This window comes from Lissotriton vulgaris, chromosome 3_1 (genome assembly GCF_964263255.1).
Source record: "Lissotriton vulgaris chromosome 3_1, aLisVul1.2, whole genome shotgun sequence".
Lineage (NCBI taxonomy): Eukaryota > Metazoa > Chordata > Amphibia > Caudata > Salamandridae > Lissotriton > Lissotriton vulgaris.
In genome coordinates this window covers 1,060,847,256-1,060,865,093 of record NC_141689.1, presented here as the reverse complement: position 1 = coordinate 1,060,865,093, position 17,838 = coordinate 1,060,847,256, and the positions used below count along the sequence as shown (strand labels likewise).

The following is a 17,838-nucleotide window of genomic DNA, read 5'->3' as shown; positions in this document are numbered from 1 at the left end:
GTACTTTTAAAGTTACTACAGCCAGCAAGGACCCAAAACAATAGTAAAGGACCCAAAACAATAGTGAAGTCCAGCACCGCACATGGCTAACCACTAATACTGCAACACCCTCCCACAGAAAATAATGGAGGTAGTAATGTAAAATAAAGAGCATAATAAATATTGTTAATTTAAATGAAAGTATTTAAACTAGTTAAGAAAAAGACCCTATGGCCAGTATTGTGATGAGAGTGTGCGACTCCTGCACCTCTGCCAGAAAGGTCACCACCACCTCATTAGGACCGCCAAAAGAACCTCCTTCACAAACCGCCTTGACAACAACACACACAACAGAAAGGAGCTCTTCACCATTGCGAAGGAACTCTCCAACCCCAGCTCCAACACCAACGACATCCCACCATCGCAAGCCCTGTGCGACTCCCTCGCCACCTTCTTTCATTGGAAGATCACCAACATCCATGACAGCTTCAGACCCTGGCCGACACCTGCAGACCACACCGCACTGAACTCCCCGCACCCCACCGCCCACGACACCCTGAAAACCTGGGCCAACGTGAGCATCGAGGACACAATCAAGACCATGGGAACTATCCACTCCGGTTCCCCATCTGACCCTCCCCCTCACCACATCTTCAACAAAGCCAGCAATTCCAACACACCCCACCTGCACAAAATCATCAACCTCTCCCTTGAGACCACCACCTTCCCTGAGAACTGGAAGCACGCAGAGATCAGCGCCCTACTGAAGAAACCCAAGGCGGATCCGAGCGACCTCAAGAACTTCCGTCCCATCTCCCTGCTTCCGTTCCCTGCAAAGGTCATCGAGAAGATAGTAAACACCCAGCTCACCCGTCACCTCGAAGACAACAACATCCTGGACCCGTCCCAATCAGGTTTCTGCAGTAACCACAGCACCGAGACTGCCCTCATCGCCACCACAGACGACATCAGGATCCTACTAGACAATGGCGAGACGGCGGCCCTCATTCTCCTGGACCTCTCTGCCTCCTTCGACACCGTCTGCCATCACACACTACGCACACGCCTTCACGAAGCAGGGATTCAAGAGAAGGCCCTGGACTGGACCACCTCCTTCTTCTCCGGTGGAACTCAGAGAGTCCCCCCGTTCCGATCCGATGCCTCCGACATCATCTGCGGCATCCCTCAAGGATCTTCCCTGAGCCCGACGCTGTTCAACGTCTACATGGCTCCACTAGCACGCATCGCCCCACAGCACGACCTCAACATAATCTTCTATGCCGACGACACTCCGCTGATCCTCTCCCTCACCAAGGACCCCTGCACTGCCAAATCAAACCTCCACCAGGGAATTAAGGCTGTCGCAGACTGGATGGAGGACATCCGCCTCAAACTGAACACAGACAAAATGGAAATCCTCATCCTCGGATCCAACCCCTCCGCATGGGACGACTCTTGGTAGTCACTGTGGTCCCCCCCCAGCCCCCACCCACCATGCGTGCAACCTGGGAGTCATCCTCGACACGAAACTCTCCATGACCAAACAAGTCAACGGGGTCTCCTCCACCTGTTTCAACACCTTCCGCATGCTCCGCAAGATCTACAGATGGATCCCGACAAACACGACTAGTGTCACCCAGACACTAGTCAGCAGCAGACTTGACCACGGAAACGCTCTCTACGCCAAAGCCTCGTCCAAGCTCATCAGCAGACTACAGAGAATCCAGAATGCCTCTGCACGCCTGATCCTCGACGTCCCGCGCCGCGACCACATCACCCCCACCTGAGGAACCTGCACTGGCTCTCCGTCAACAAAAGAATCTCCTTTAAGCTCCTGATCCACGCACACAAGGCACTCCAGAAAAAAGGCCTAGCCTATCTCAACAGTCGACTCTCCTTCTACGTACCCAACAGGAAACTTCGCTCCACTGACCACGCCCTGGCCAGGGTCCCACGCATCCGGAGAACTACTTCCGGAGGCAGATCCTTCTCCCATCGAGCCGCCAGGACCTGGAACACCCTCCACCTCTGCCTGCGACAAACCGAAGACCTGCTGACATTCAGGAGACAACTCAAGACCTGGCTCTTCGACCAATAGCAGCAGCCCCCCCACCCCCAGCACCTTGGAACCCTCACAGGTATGTAGTGTGCTTTACAAGTTATATGATTGATTGATTGATTGAAGGTCGACCAGATCTTGTGACCATTACGGAGAGTTTGGCATATTGCAGAAACTGTCTCACGTCCATCTGCAACAGAGGACCAGACTCTTCCAAAGTAACAATGGAGCTGTTCTGACTGCCACCCACCCCTCATTGGGATATATCCATTAACAACTGTATGTGCTGAAAAGACTTCAACCACCAGAGAGGGAGAAATCAAGAATACAAGGATCTTCCCAAGACTCGCTTCACTGTTCGCTCCTAGACCTTCACCACCTGTCTCACTATATATGGGCTATTCATCAGCACCCTTATGCTGCTAATCAGGAGTTTGGGAAGGCTTCCCTCCTCCACCAGTCCTGCCACCAGCCTTTTCTCCCTGTTACTACCTTCCATGCACCATAATGCCACGTATTGTTGGAGCCCAGACATAGAATGCAACTACAGATCTGGAAGTCCCAGCCCGCCCAAAACAGGGTCCAGTTTTAGCATGTCCAATTTGACTTTGCTCCTCTTACCCACCCGCACCAAGGACACCAGGAGGCTGTTGAGTTCCGTGAATGCAGATTTCACAGTTTACAGAAGGAATTCTGCATCATGTAAAGACACCGGAGCTGTACCACCATCTTACTTAGGACCACTTTGCCCATCACTGAGACTGGTAGCTGGTTCCAGAACTAATAGAGGTGCATAAATTATCTATGAACCGCCCCGTTTTTAATAGGTCATCCTGATGACCTGGATTGTGTACTTTTTGGTTGCCCAAATATTGTAACTTCTCAGTTTCCGAAGGGAGTCCCAATCTGGGGAGGTTTGCCTTCAGTCGCCCCGCCAGCCTTGCCAAAGGAAATAGTACCATCTTATGCCTGTTGACTTGTAGACCAGATGCCCGTCCGAAGACCATTATCACCAGCACTGAGTCCCTCTGGTTAGCTCATGTAAAGGAGGGTGTCTTAGGCATACAGCGACACAATGTAAGATCCAGTCTCAGGTGTATTGCCAGCAGCTACATCACTAATGCAAATTGGTGTGGGAACTCAGTGTACAGCAGCCACACCCAGGACAAGAAACTTGGCCACAGGCCCATGTACCTCATCATCTCCCACATATATTCCCAGCTCAGGGTGTCAAAAGCTTTTTCCATGTCCAATGCTACTAGTTCAGCTTCCTTGTCTGCCCCTGAACTAAGACCAGCACGGGTGACAGGCGGCAGAGGTTTATATGGGTATCCCGTCAAGGGATGAACCCACATTTGGTTCATTGCAACCTGACCGAATCTCTTCTGCAGCAATTTTGAAAGTATTTTCGTGTCAACAGCAGAGGACACCGGGTCTCTCATGCCTTTATATGGCTTAGGTATCATCACCTTTAGGGCATCCCACATAAAAGGAGATATTACACTTTGACACCTGGCCTCCAAAAATGCCTCCAGGAGCCAGTAGACAAGCAAATCAGAGTAGCTTTGATAATACACTACCGGGAGACCATCAGGACTAGGGCACTTACCACAGGCCATATCACGTATGGCTGCTGCCACTTCCACCTCTCTTATCTACCCCTCTAGTCCCTCCATCTGGAGCTCCTTAAGACGGGGCACATTTACCCAATCCAGAAGGCTATCATTCCATTCAGTGTGTCCATAGAGTAGGTAGAGGAGTAAAACTGGTCCTCCATTTCTTCTGTAATTTCTGGGCCTCTGTGTTTCTTGTAACATTGCTATAGGTACACCTAACCTCCATAGAGAGGCTTTCACTCTTTATTGCTTGACAAAAATGTTCAGTCCCCACATGTTCCAGGTGACCATACACATGCATCCTACCATATTATGCCATATTATATCTAATGAATAATACTACCTTTGGTCGTCCTGGGCAATTTCACCAACCCTGAATCTCTGGAATCCAGGTCAACCATCCATCCATTGCACACCCACTATATGGATGTTGTTCACCAATATGTTATGTAGATCCAAATCTAGAAAATATACCCCACCCCATCCTCCTCCCCGGGTACCCGGGTACAAAACTATGTCTCCCCAATAACAGACTCTCACCCCCTCTTCTAACATGCAAAACTCAATGTGCATGTCTCAAGAAGCGTGTAATAGAAACAGAGCTCTTCACCTCCTGAATAACTTACTGGCACATGCATCAAGGATGGCTTTTGCGATTCCTTAATTGCGAATAATAAGTAATCGCAATTAAGGATTCGCAAAAGCATATGCATGTAGGAATTGCTAATAAAATAGCAATTCCTACACATTCCTTATTTGCGACTCGTAAATTTCGAGTCGCATTTAAGGAATAGCTTTTCATTCATTACTATGGGCCTACAGCCCCATAGGAATGAATGGGGATTGAATTCGCAATTTACGAGTACTCACTAGGTACTCGTAAATTGCGCATGCAATTGCAAGGGTGCAAAAAGGACACCCTGTTGTACCCCTGAAATTGTGATGTGCATCCATGTTGCGCACACACATGCCCCAAAGGCATGTGTGTTTGTAACCTGGGACATTGAAAAATGCACTTTGTACATTTTTCAAAGGGATGTATGTCATTATGACGCGGTGTTTACACCACGCTACCATTACAACGCAGTTATCACAACGCAAGTTGTTACAACGACATGCGCTGTAGGCGCTGGACTTGGTAATAGTATGATTTACTATTCCAACTCTAGCCCACGTAACAGTAGGGAAGGTGTTTGAATAGTAAATCATACTATTCTTTAGTATATAGCACCATCCAGCGCAAGTCTTTGTAACGACATGGGTTGTGATGACCGCGTCGTAATGGTAGTGCGGTGTAAAGACCGCGTTGTAATGGTCGTCTCCCTTTCAAAGAAATTGCATTTTACCATCACCTTTCATTTGATGGTAACTTGCAATTCTTAATTGTGAAATCGCAATTTTTCAAACTTTATTCCATTGCATTTAAGGAATCGCAAAGTGTGATTCTATAAATGCAATCGCAATTAAAGTAATTGCAATTTCGCAATTACTTAAATTGCGATTTTTGCATTTGGGATGATGCATCCCAAATGCAAAAATACCGGTCGCAAAGGGGCATATTCCGAGAATCTGCCCGTTTGCGACCGTTTTTTCCTTTGATGCATGTGGGCCTTAGTATAGTACCAAGGGAATGTGCTATGCCTAAGGTCAAACTAGCAAAAAATCAGCCCAAAGTACACTCTGACCTCTAACTGCCCTTCATTACAGTCATCTCACACACCCCTCAGTGGGAGGTCACTGCACTCCACACTCACTAACCACACAGCCTTTGCAGTTCGCCCTGCAACTCTCACAACACAGTAAGAACAGAAAATAGGGAAGGAAGAAAGGAAAATAGAAAAAAAGAGGGTGGTGGACAGAGAGATTATCCATCGCCCTTCCACGAAGTGCCTCTCTGCACTCCACTTGGCACAACAAAAAGAGTATATTAGCTCAATGAAGCACCATACTTATATCATTACAATGGTCAATTTTACTCCTCCTGAGCTGCACTGTCCAAATCGTCCTTTGCAGCTGCAACAGTTAAGTATTCACAGTCTGTGCTGACCCCTGCGTCCACACACTGCCACCGACTCACAGGTGTAAGAAATTATCACCATGCGATATCGGATTTTATGTGCCAGCCAGTTCCAGTGTTTCTTCTACCATATTGGATCTGCTCCCACTGGAGGTTGCAGATGTGACCTCCTCCACCCAGGCTCTAGCTTTCTCCCATTCCACACACTGGCGTTCCAAGTCAAGCTTGCCATCCTGCCTATCCACTACATTAGTTTCTGAGTGTGACTTCTTCTTGAGCCTACCTCGTCACCTCCCCGTCAATCCGTTCCTTCATTTTCTCTGGCACCAAGCAAGGATCCCTCCAGGGATGGGTATCAGGAGCCTGCCAACTACCTGAATCTCCAGCCAGTTCTACACTTTCTCAGACTTCGAAAACAACAGAGTTCCACTCGCGCAGGACCTTCAATTTTGTGGGGTATAGGTACATGTTCTTAGACCTACGGCCTTCAGATTTTGTTTAATGCCCCAAAACATTTGTCGCACGTACTGGACTCATTGTGTAAAGTCTAGGAAGATCTGGTGCGGTTTCTTTAAAACCCTTTCGATGCTGATGACGAGCTCAGCTCGTCATGATGCACGGTTGAGCTGTGCTGATGACGAGCTGAGCTCGTCATGAACAATGGGAAAGTGGGGGCCTGCAGCACAGGAGGGGAAAACACCTATAAGCAGCCAAGGTGTTAAGGTGGGATTCCCCAACGGCCAGATCGCCTGCAGGATAGCATCCCTATCTGTACATCTGAGTATCTTCGTGATCAATGTTCGCGGCAGTCACCCAATGGCAGAGGCGGCACCAGAGTCCTATGGGCGTGCTCAACTACGAAGACTGGTGACAGGCCAGCCTCCGGCAGCGATGTTCTGACCTACTGTTCAAGAAAGAGCTGCGGAGCTCCTCCCTTTGTGCTGTCGGGAGAATCCCACGAAGCGCAGGTTGCAGCACTGGTAGCGTCTCTCAGCATCCACAGCGCACATTTCTAGCTTCTGCATTTGTGCAGTGAGTCTGGCAACCATTGTTTTCAGTACCATCACCCCCTTGTGCAGGTAATTTACTTGTTGTTTCATTGTCAAGGACCTCTCATCTACGTTGTGTAGGTCTACCCGCAGCAAGTTCACATCCATGGAGATTGAATCGATCTTGACTTGTAAATTAGCACTTGAGGCCTAAATGGCCACTAGGATCTGGCATATTGGTCAATTTTTGTCTGCTGGGCTCCTTTGAGAACCCCTTGCCCGTTGTCAATCCACAGTGAAGCCTCCATTCCTGTCCTCATGCAGAGATTAGGTCAGAAGCACACACAGTCTCTCTGGGTTCCAGTGGTTGACTCCAATCCACTAAACAACATTCAGATCGGTATATTACTGGAGCAGGAAGAGGACAGCTCCCCCCAAATAAACACACAGGGATCTGCTGCACCCCCAAAAAGTGGGGGGCCTCTACAGTCACATGGATCAGGCAAGCCACAAGTCACTAAGGGTAGCCATAGTCCCACACCTCAAGGACACCATTCTGGCCTCATCCCCAACTCAAACGTCCGGGCCATAGGCCCGATGACATCAACGGGGACACTACAGATTTCGAGGCTCCATCGGCAGGTGGCACCACATCAACCAGCAGGTGTCCCTGACCTGTAGGCTCCCGTTCGGACACTTTACCACTGTCCCACACCCCATGGCCTTAAGAGTCAGCCTCTCACTGTGTGTTACAGGCCTGCAGGCGTCATCACCCACTCTTGTCTCCACACTCGCTGCTTGGTGTGGGACACACAGGCCCACAGCGTCCCAACCGCCTCCACAGTAATCGATCACAGGCCCTCCTGCCTTCTCAGTGCCTCCTCATGGTCCACCCGCGTGCGGGGGAACCACAGGCCAGACAGAGGGGTGAGGGCAATGATGGGGGTGGCAGGGTCTTCCCCCGAACCCACCATTTTGCAGGGTATTTTCCTCTACCAGCTATGTCTCACCACTCCTTCCTGCACAGTGCTTACAGGGCAGTGCTGACAGGCCCAGGCCTGGCAACTAGACTGGAGGAAAAACGATGTCCTCTGCTGTGCCCACAGCCGGCTCCCAATTCAAGTTGTAGTTCCTGGGAGCAGGGGTGGGGGTGGGGGGGCGCCCACCATCAACCGACCATCTCCCCAGCAATCTGGGCTCCAGTTCCAGCGCCTCTAGGCTCAAACTCAGGGCTCTCAGCACATCTCCATCTTAAGGCCCGTTGCCTCTCCAGGTGCAGCACGTATACACTGCTTGTGTGCAGCTGCCTCTGCACTTTTTTCCGACCCCAGTGTTTCCCGGGAGTGCCTCAGCACTGCCATCAAGCAGCGGTTCTCAAATGGAAGCAATGTGGTGCAGCATAGGAGCAGGATTATGTATGTGGTGCATTTCGGCCGGGAGCTCCCTGCTAGTGCCGCCGGTTGGCCATCTTGCCGCCACCCTCCTTATGTTAAGTTAATTTTTAAATTGAGAAAAGTTTAATAAATCTGTTAATGTGAAATAAAAATGTTTAATTTTTTATTTAATTAACAATATTTAGTTTGGGAATCTATTTTAAGTCCCTGTCTAAATTATATTTTGGGCACCCGGTTTTATGGTATTTGTTTTTTTACATTTCCGTCTATATTTATCCATATTTATTTTATGTCTACTTTATCTGTATTTGTCCATATGTATCACGGGTTTTGTGAAAAAAATAAAGCTGAAACTGGTATATTTCCACATTTATTTAACCAATAAATATTCAGCCATGCATGAGTGATTGCCAAGTTTCAGTGATAGGAATACCCGCGGAAGATAAATCTGCAGAACATAAAGCAACGCACTTATATGAAAATATGCACATTTCAGAATCAGCCTTGTGCATATCTACTGCTGTTTAAGCCTTGTTACTGAAATTCCTTTCTTTTTTAACCCCCTTACCTATGAATCCACACAGTTATTGGCCTGGCAGACATGCCAAAGTGTATTTAGAATTACTCAGAAAGCACCCAATTTGGTTTTTATCCACATTTAAAAATAAATACAGACAAAAAAATCAATGTTTTTTTCTCTGTATTTATCTGTAAAAATCAATAAAAATGGAAAACATGGAGCCTAAATGATATTCTATGAGCTGGTGTTGCAGTATCAGTGGTTTGCCATGTGTGGTGCTGGACTTATTCCTGCTCTTTTGTGTCAGTAGTAACTCCACACCCGTAAATGTGGATACACCCTCTGTTTCAGAGTGTGAAGACATGTAAATCTACACTTTTGAGTAAGTTTATGCTCAAATTCTTTGAATGCCCAAAATAGTTAATTTACTTAAAAGTAAAGTAGGTGAACTAGTAGTAAACGTACATGTGCAGCTAAATGTCCACTGAGTATTTACAAATGAGCCTCATAGCAACAAGGGGATCAGTTAGAGGGTTAAATCAGCGAGCTAATGTGGATGTTGTAGCTAGCTGTAATAAAAACTCATACTGACAAAAGCATCAATTTGTGTAATAGATGACATATCTAATGCCATTGGGAGATGTGCTATTTTCAGGAAACACCAACGTAAAATGCTTTGAAACTGCACATTGCAATTAAGAAATTAAAAATGTATGTGGTGTGGCAAGAGTGTATCTGGCAAGAATATTTGAACATAAATGACATTTTAAATGTTTCAGAATGGAGAGAGACTTTAAGACTAATGAGAATGAGCTATTACGCGAAATAGAAGAGAAAGATAAAGTCATTGATGAACTCACCAATAGACATGGTTCCCTTTCAGAAGTACAAGATGACCTTGAACAGGTAGGAAACCTTGGGAAATTACTCAAGTGTACTGGGTGACGGGAATGTATTTAGAATGTTGTAGTGTGCTGCTTTTTGGTCTTCAGTATTTTTCATATCTTTCGCATTCTGCAATAACTCATCTGCATTTTGCATTTCTTATGAGGATTGAGTACAAACAAGGGGAACATGTTCAAAATCCATCCCCAAAGTGTAGTGAACCACTGAGTTTAGATACCATCCACTTCAAATTGAACAGCCTTAGTAAGAGCCCAATCCCATAGAGGTTAATGCTTAAATGAGACCTTTATTATATATATAAAATAGGTGCAAATGCAACTACGTGCCACTATTGATTACCTTCTCTGGATTATCCTCCTACACTAGACAATATTTAAAGTGTGAAATGGCATATCTTTTTACCTTCCAAATACTTTGACTCCATCTGACAGACAACCCATTTAGGTAAAGGGATTTTCCAAGGAAAAGGATGCAATAGACAAAAAGAGTAGCCATGATATGAGCTTCTGATTATTAACCCACAGAATATGACATTGAGATGGGAGCTCTAAAATACAGACAGGATAAACCATTTGTTTAGTTATGCCCAAAGGTATTTTATGCAGTGTTTTTATACTTCTGTATCTTCCTCATGAGCAGTAATTGCCACTACTATAAGGAATGACAACAGTTCTTACCATAGTTCCCTAAAATGTCTGAGGTGCTTCTTAAATTTGGTATTGCAATCTACGTGTCTTACATATTGAAGACATTTGTTTTCATAGCAGATTAGCGACTGCATACAAGAAAAAGAGTCTTGTATGCCATGCCCGGACTTGTAGATATGATTCAGTCTTCTTCCACCTACAGCCATTTGCATAAAGGACAGAATGGGAAGAGTGTAATCACTAAATTACTGCATCACATTTCTTGCAATTTAATGTTGAGTAGTCGGATTTGCAAGCTGCCACAGTTGGAGTTTGCCAATGTCGCAGCAAATCTAGAGACGGATCCTGGCTTTGTGATTGTTCCCTCGAGGGCATAAATGTCACTGACTGCAGAAAGGCTCTTTAGTAATTATTGCAAGAAATCTTGGTACAGTAAACGTGACCCCTATTTGGTGGTAACTATCCAAGGCTCAAAGTTGTAATGCAGCAAATGTGTCAGACATCTGGGATATTTAAAGATCGTTCAATTCAAAACAGTCATGGTTGAAGTAGTAGTCATGCATAAATGTGACACTGATTGGAAATAGAGGTGGACTGGCTACCCTAATTGTGTTTGCCAATCCAAGGCCATGTCTGGCCATTCCTTGTGTTTTTCAAGGGGGAATTAGTTGGTAAGTGTGCCGTTGTGAAGTTGGCCTTCTCCCATCCTCTAAAAGCTGGTGGGTGAACACAGAGGGTGAAAGGGACGTCCTCTGGTGTTTGTATGATGCCCCATTAATGCCCAAGTCTAAATGGAAATCAGTATCGTAAATATTAACATCATTCTTTTGCAGATAGTACTCATTCAGTTGTAGTAGATGAAACATGACATTAAATAAGGTATACATGGCACTTTTGTAAGACATAGTGAGAAAAACAAGGACCCCCTGGGAAGTGGTTACTGAAAACTCCTAGAGCAGGGTAATTAAAGTGTATGTAAAAAATTCCTAGGCAATCTTAATAGTAGACAACAAATAATATGGAACAAGTGATGATGGGAACAGGCAGTCAGTTAAAGTGAAACAAGCAAATTCATAAGTTAAAAATAAACATGTTTTTAATATAATAAATAAAAATCATATAAGGAACAAGAATGTTCAGGCTATATGACAGTACAATAAAATATACAATTAATACATCCAATAACATAATAAACAATCCTTATACATAAAAAGACACCATATAATAGTAAGTGGTGCCCACAGGGAGATTGAAGAAACAATACTCGACACGCGTTTCGGCGAAAACGCCTTCTTCAGGAGACACAAATTAATTATCTGCAATTACATATAAAAAACAATTATAAAAAACAGATACTAGGTTGGCCTTTCATTGTAAACATAAAATACATACATTGACAATACAGCTTATAATAACAATACAGTGTTTTTGAGCAAGTATTAAGATCAAATGAAGCCTATAACCAGTAGTCACAGGACCCAACATCCATATTTTGTGTCTACCCGTTGAATGATCAACACATATAAATTGTAACGTACTCAAATGTTCAGGTTGGAAAAAGCTGGCTTGGAAGGATGTGTCTCTATATATATAAAAAACTTTCTGATAACACATGCAAGAACTTTCTGATAACACATGCATTGATCAGGTATGAAGAAATACAATATTGTTAAGAGAAGATAATGTTGACTTACTAATGAGAACAGGAAAAAGCAACCTACTGATATCTTCAAAAGGATGGCGAGAGCAGAATGGACCTATGAAACGAATAAATTATGATTAAGATACAATACATGATAGAGTGTCTCATTGATCCAAACCAGATAATGGTAAGTCAACATTATCTTCTCTTAACAATATTGTATTTCTTCATACCTGATCAATGCATGTGCCGCTGCCTGTACTACATCTAAGGGTGAGGTGAATCAGAATCATCAGAATCATCAAGAACTGGGGAATTCAGGACTGGTAGAACTGTTTCCTGTTCACTGTGAAATCTAGGATTGATCTTGGGCTCGAATCTGTCATCTAGGGACAAAACTAGTATGTCCTTGAACATTTTCAAATGCAAGTGTGGACAGACCAAAACCCCAATCTCTCCTTTACATATAGCTGTTGTGACTGCAACAAGAAAAAGTACCTTTAGGGTAAGGAGTTTCTCTGATATACAGTCTAAAGTTTCAAATGGAGAGGCCTGAGGAAATGAGAGAAGCAAAGGAAGGCCCAATGAGCTTCACCACAATCCCCGAATATTAAAGCTTTGGAATTAAAGGTCCAATAGTAGAGCGGTCCCCCCCAGGGTTCTCTAAAATATTTTGTAGTCGCCCACTGTAACCTAAGAGTGATGATTGAAAACCCTGTCTCAAAGCAATCCCAGAGAATTTGCAAGACCTCAGGAGCTAAAGCTGCAGTTTGTGAGATGGATCTTGCAGAGCACTAAGAAGTAAAAGATGACCATTGATAGTTATAAGATCTATTAGTCTGCTAAAGGAAGTGGGCCACAGGAATCTAAATACCCTTCTAGAGGCGCCCCTCCCTTTCAACCTCCAAAGAAATAGACGTAGAAGGGAGCAAGATTGGACTCACTGTGGTGGGTGACTCAGAAGAAATGGACATTCAGGGAGAATTCTTGGGCCAGCACCAGCTGACAAAGTAATGGAAACCAAGGTCTTCTTATCCTATACCGAACCACTAATGCTATTTCCACTGGTTCCCTCTATAATCTTGCAAGGATCCCTGGAACAATGGGAATCATTAAAAAAGCATAAAGCAGCCTGATTTACCACGGACTGGATAAAGTGAGGATCTGGAATCTGGGAGGAAACCTCATAGGAGTAACCCTGTGCAATGATACAATGATACAAAGGACCCAGCTGTCCAATAGGTTGTCTGTTTAAATCTGTGGAAAATAAATAAGGCAGACCACAACAGGAATCTCCAACTGTGCGAACTAGTCACTAAACTTGATTTTGTCGCCCTCTACCTCCTGACTGCTATAAAGGGGCATTAAAGTGGGCACCCTTGACTGAAATCTTTATCTATTTTGGTTAAAATTAGTTCTTCTTTTTCTGTATCTGAACTATCTTCTTTTCTTACCCTAAGATGATTTATGCTTTGAGCAAAAGGTTGAGTGTGCTTCTGGGACTTAAAAGATTTTCGAAACACCTCTTCTAGCTCCTCTCTGCAGAAACGATTTCCAGTACAGGGCATTCTCAGTAAGAAACTCTCCTGGGAAGCTTTAGCCTTTCAATTGTGAAACTGTAAATGACATCTACCAACTATCGCACCAGCAGAAGCCATTGCTGATTCCCTTAAATTATCAAACACTAGATCTGATAGCCTGTACTTCCATCCTTCTGAATGATTGTGAGATACTTTTTCCCTGTGTATACTAGAGGTAAGTACCTTATAGTGTTTAACTAGCGACTGAGATGTATAAACGCCAAGATCGCAGACTGCAGGGCAAAATTAAGGCCCACATGAGAACGCTTCAGAGCACCCTCTACCTTCTTATCACTGGATCAGGCAAATTCACATCCTCTGACAGCAGGGAAAGCTTTCCAGTCAGATTTCAGAAAATAAGATCAATAGTTAGGTTCTGCAGAAGGTCAGTGTCTTCCATGGCTAAAGTATGTAGTCTATCCATGAATCTCGGTGCCGAAACGCTATCAGGATCTCTCCACTCTCTTTTTAGCGGAGTCATGACTGTTGATATGATGGGGACTCTAGGTAGAAGCAGTCTGTGAAATTGCCAAAAACCCGTCACTGCTAGTACCAGGCTGTTCATCCTCCATAGGCAGATTAAGGTTAGAGGATAAATAAGTAACAATTGGCTTTATATTGTCTCTCTGAATATATTTCCTGCTTAGCGTAGGAGAACATGCAGACAACCCAGCTTTGTCTTTTTCATAATCTGGAGACTTCAAGGATGAGACAAATGAAGGGGAGGAGATCAAAAACCTGCACTTGCCAGATGAAGAGTATGGACTAGAAGCAGGTGAAGCCACTGCCTTGTGATGATTGCAAGCATCAGACAAGGACTTCACTAATCATTGGAGGACCACCTCTGAAAGCTCCTGGAGGCCTTGCGCTGATTCTTGATGAAACCTGTTTGTGTAGGTATTTATCACCAGGAGATAAAGGAGAAAAGTGACAAGCTTTATGCAAATGCTTCCCAATGGCTGTAAAGACTCAGGAGCATCAAACACAAACCTTGACTGCTAGATCCCACCTTACATAGTGCAAGCGGCCTAACAGAGGGTGTCCAGGAAGAATGCGTGCCAGAAAACTGCGATTGAAAAGCAAAATTTGTAGGGCAAACGTAACCCGAGAGTTACATAAAGTAAAATCACATGTGGGTGAACATATTTCCTTATTTATTGCCTAAAGAGGCTCTAATTATCCCCCCTATTGCTTCCTTCCTCTCCCCTTTTGTTTTTCATCAGGAAGCAACCAATCTGAGAAGCGCATACAATCCACTCTGTAGCCACCAGCAATCTCAGGAATCATAGAGAGAGCTTGGCCATTGCTTACTTTTCTGGTTGATTCCTCTAGCAGACCTGCTAAGAGCCCTTCCTGTAGCTAGTGCAGAGATTGCTACGTTATTGTTGAGTTATAGCGCCATGTACGAGCGGTCATCTGATTTAAAAAGTATAGCATCCCGATTGCATGAATGTAGCACAGTAAATTCAATGACTGTTCCATGATTCGTCTGCAGGTACATATTCTTGTACTAAATGAAGGGGGCTTTATGGTGCACAGATATAGCACTATGTACTACATGCAAGTTAACTGACTGAAAATATAGCTTCCTATACTATGCAAACCCGACCTGTCTGAACAAGCTTAGCTGTCTGTACTAAGAGTAAATCTACTGACGGATATATCGGTACATTTGAATTGAAACATTTGGCTCTGCCCTTCTTCGCCAGAGGAGCATCACCACAGCCCTGATAACTAGCGCACTGCAAGCGCAGAGGATTCTCCTACTTTCTATGGGTTTCCAGTGAGTTTAAACCCCTTTGTTCACAGACAGATACTCTGGCATGAACTGCACTTACTTGCTGCAGTGTTCTGCTTTCCACTCACTTTAAGCCACTTAAGGGATATTGGCCTCAAAGCATGTGCCTGCACTGCAGCACTGCAGCCTGCCGCACTCTCTGTGCACTGTGAGGATCCAGGGGCGGAGCCAAAAAGAGGCGGAGGCATTGAGAAAATCCAGAATTAGATTTCGGGGGTGTGTGGTGGTTGAAGAGATTATGGAGAGGGAAAAGATGGGGTAGAGAGGAATAGAAAGATGAGATAAGAACAAGGTTTACAGGTCTGTTTACATAAATGGAGTGAATGAAAACACGAACGCTCATGCTAAAGTCTCAAAACAAACAAAAAAAGTAGTTCCAAAAATACTTCCTAAAATGGGAGGAGTGACTGGATAGTAATAATGGGTCCCTGCTCTCAGGGAGGCCTTAACACAGGAGGAGGCATGACACATGCATGCCATGGATAAATGGAGAGAACGGTTAGGAAAGTTACAATGGAGCCATTCCCACATTCCACTCCCAAATCCCTTCTCTCTCCCAGCCCCTACCACTCCTTTAACTCAGACTCTATCTAACATTGAAAGTTCTCTCCTTTCCCTGTCATCTGAACTCTCCCACCTCAGGAATGATCTTAACCTATCGTACGAACTTGCTCAACGCAGGAAAGATTTTAACTCCCTCTCCTCTGAAATCCGCCTTAACCACGTGATCTCCCCAAGCCATGACTCACTAAACACCTCCAAATCTCAACATTGGAGATCCTTCCCCGCTGCAAGTGTTCCCATATGCCCTCCTGTGCCGCGAACCATCTCTCCTCCTCATACCTCCTCGACCTCTGTAACTCTTACCTCCCTAACTATCCAACTGACCCCGCTACCACCCACTCTACCATCCCCATGATCCTGGGGATGAGCAGAATCCCTTCATCCCCCATCTCCTCTAGACCCCCAACACAACTTGCCACTATCCAAACATGCACCCCCCACAAACAACCTGATTCCCCTTGCATGAATGCTAGTCAACTGCCGCTCAGCTGTCTGGCATGCGAGTGAAATAGCCGAAACCATCCTCAGCGAGTATATTGCCTTCCTCACAGAAACTTGGCTCAATGACCACTCTACTTTTAGCCTTGACCTACTCTCCCCCCACCCCCCCAGGTTACTCCATACTCAGAAAAGATATACTCAATAGAATTGGATATGGTCTAGCCATCATCTTTAAAAACAAACTCCAACTCTCGCATGTTAAAAACAAAGACCCCATCACCTTTGAATACCTCGGAGTTAAACTTAAATCCCAGGGTGCCCCTCCTATTCACCTACATAAAATTTATCATCCTCCTGGCGAATCCCTTCCCTTCGCTGAGGAACTCTACCACCTCCTCACTCAATCCTCACGCTCCACCACAAAAAACCTCTTCCTTGGAGACTTCAACCTCCAGTGGAATGACAGCAAAGACCCTGCAGTTAATCTTCTCTTGAATCTCCTGGAGATCAGTGACCTTAAACAAATCTGTCACTCTCCAACCCAATTCCATAGACCCCTGTAGTGGAAGACGCTAGACGCTTCACCCACTTCAAAGCTGAAGTCAATTATAAATATTGGGCCCTCAGACCCAGCTCTTCAGTACACCTCTGAAGACTCAGAAGGACTGCTGTGCTGCTGTGCAAAAAGGACTACCACTCTTCTACCCTACTTTCCTTTTGCCTTAGGGAGAAAGACTGGACCTGTATCTTGAAGCGAGGACCGCAAGAGGGCTAAGTGATTGGCTTCCTGATCCGAACTTCAGGGACAGAAAAGGTTCTAGCCACATTGAACCCAGCCCCTGCACTCTCTCACCTATGATTCTTGCCCCCCAGTGTTGCCACCCTGTCCTGGACCCTTGGAAGAGGGTCTGAAGATGCTCTGCTAGCCCAGCTGTGGTCTAAGCAGAACCAATGCAGCGCAACTCATTGCCTCACAGATTTGCCGTAGAGCTTCACAATGAAATCTCTGACTCAGGACCTTTCCGCTCTTGGAACTTCTGCCGCGCAACTCATCCTCTATGCAGCACCTAGCATCACAGCCCTGAATCACTGCTGCAGGACACAACCTTGATGTGGGACCTTGTAATGCTTTGCAACCATGATTTTAGGTACTCTGTTCAACAGACCTAGCCTGGCCCTTCTAGCCGGCCCGCACTCCATCATGGTTCCTGAACGTGTACCTTTGTTCCAGTCTTACCTGACCAGATAACCACAGTTGGTGTTTTTGCTTTTCTGCACTATTTCCACTCACATCTTTAAATTGCATATCTCTGGTTTTATTATTTGGAGTTTTGTTGTTTTGGAGTAAAATAATTTATTAAAGTGTACTCTATTTTCTAAGCTGCTGTTGGAATTTTCTAGTGTTGTGTTTTCACTTTATTACTGTTTGAAGTACTATATAAATACTTTACACATTGCCTCTAAGTTAAGTCTGGCTGCTTTTGTGCCAAGCTACCAGAGGGTTAAGCATAGGTTAAATTGGGATTTGCTTGTGTTTCACAGTGCAAGGATTGCGGTTGCAGCTTCAGTAGAGTTTCATCCCCCTCAACCAGTAACCCAGGTTCCTACAACAGATTTGATCCTTTTTCTGTCAGGGCTGCAACCCAGCATACAATGTGCCAAAGAGCAGTCGACACGTACCCTCGG

General features: G+C 45.0%; 1 protein-coding gene across 1 annotated transcript in view; it reads left to right on the top strand.

Annotated features, from left to right (window-relative positions):
• Positions 1-17,838, top strand: part of LOC147727391 (coiled-coil domain-containing protein 171-like) — a 1,936,181-nt gene that overhangs the window by 470,467 nt on the left and 1,447,876 nt on the right. Inside the window, exon 6 of the mRNA XM_086963620.1 lies at positions 9,354-9,480. Within this exon, the coding sequence (XP_086819746.1) occupies positions 9,354-9,480 (127 nt within the window). The remainder of the gene's footprint in view (positions 1-9,353; positions 9,481-17,838) is intronic.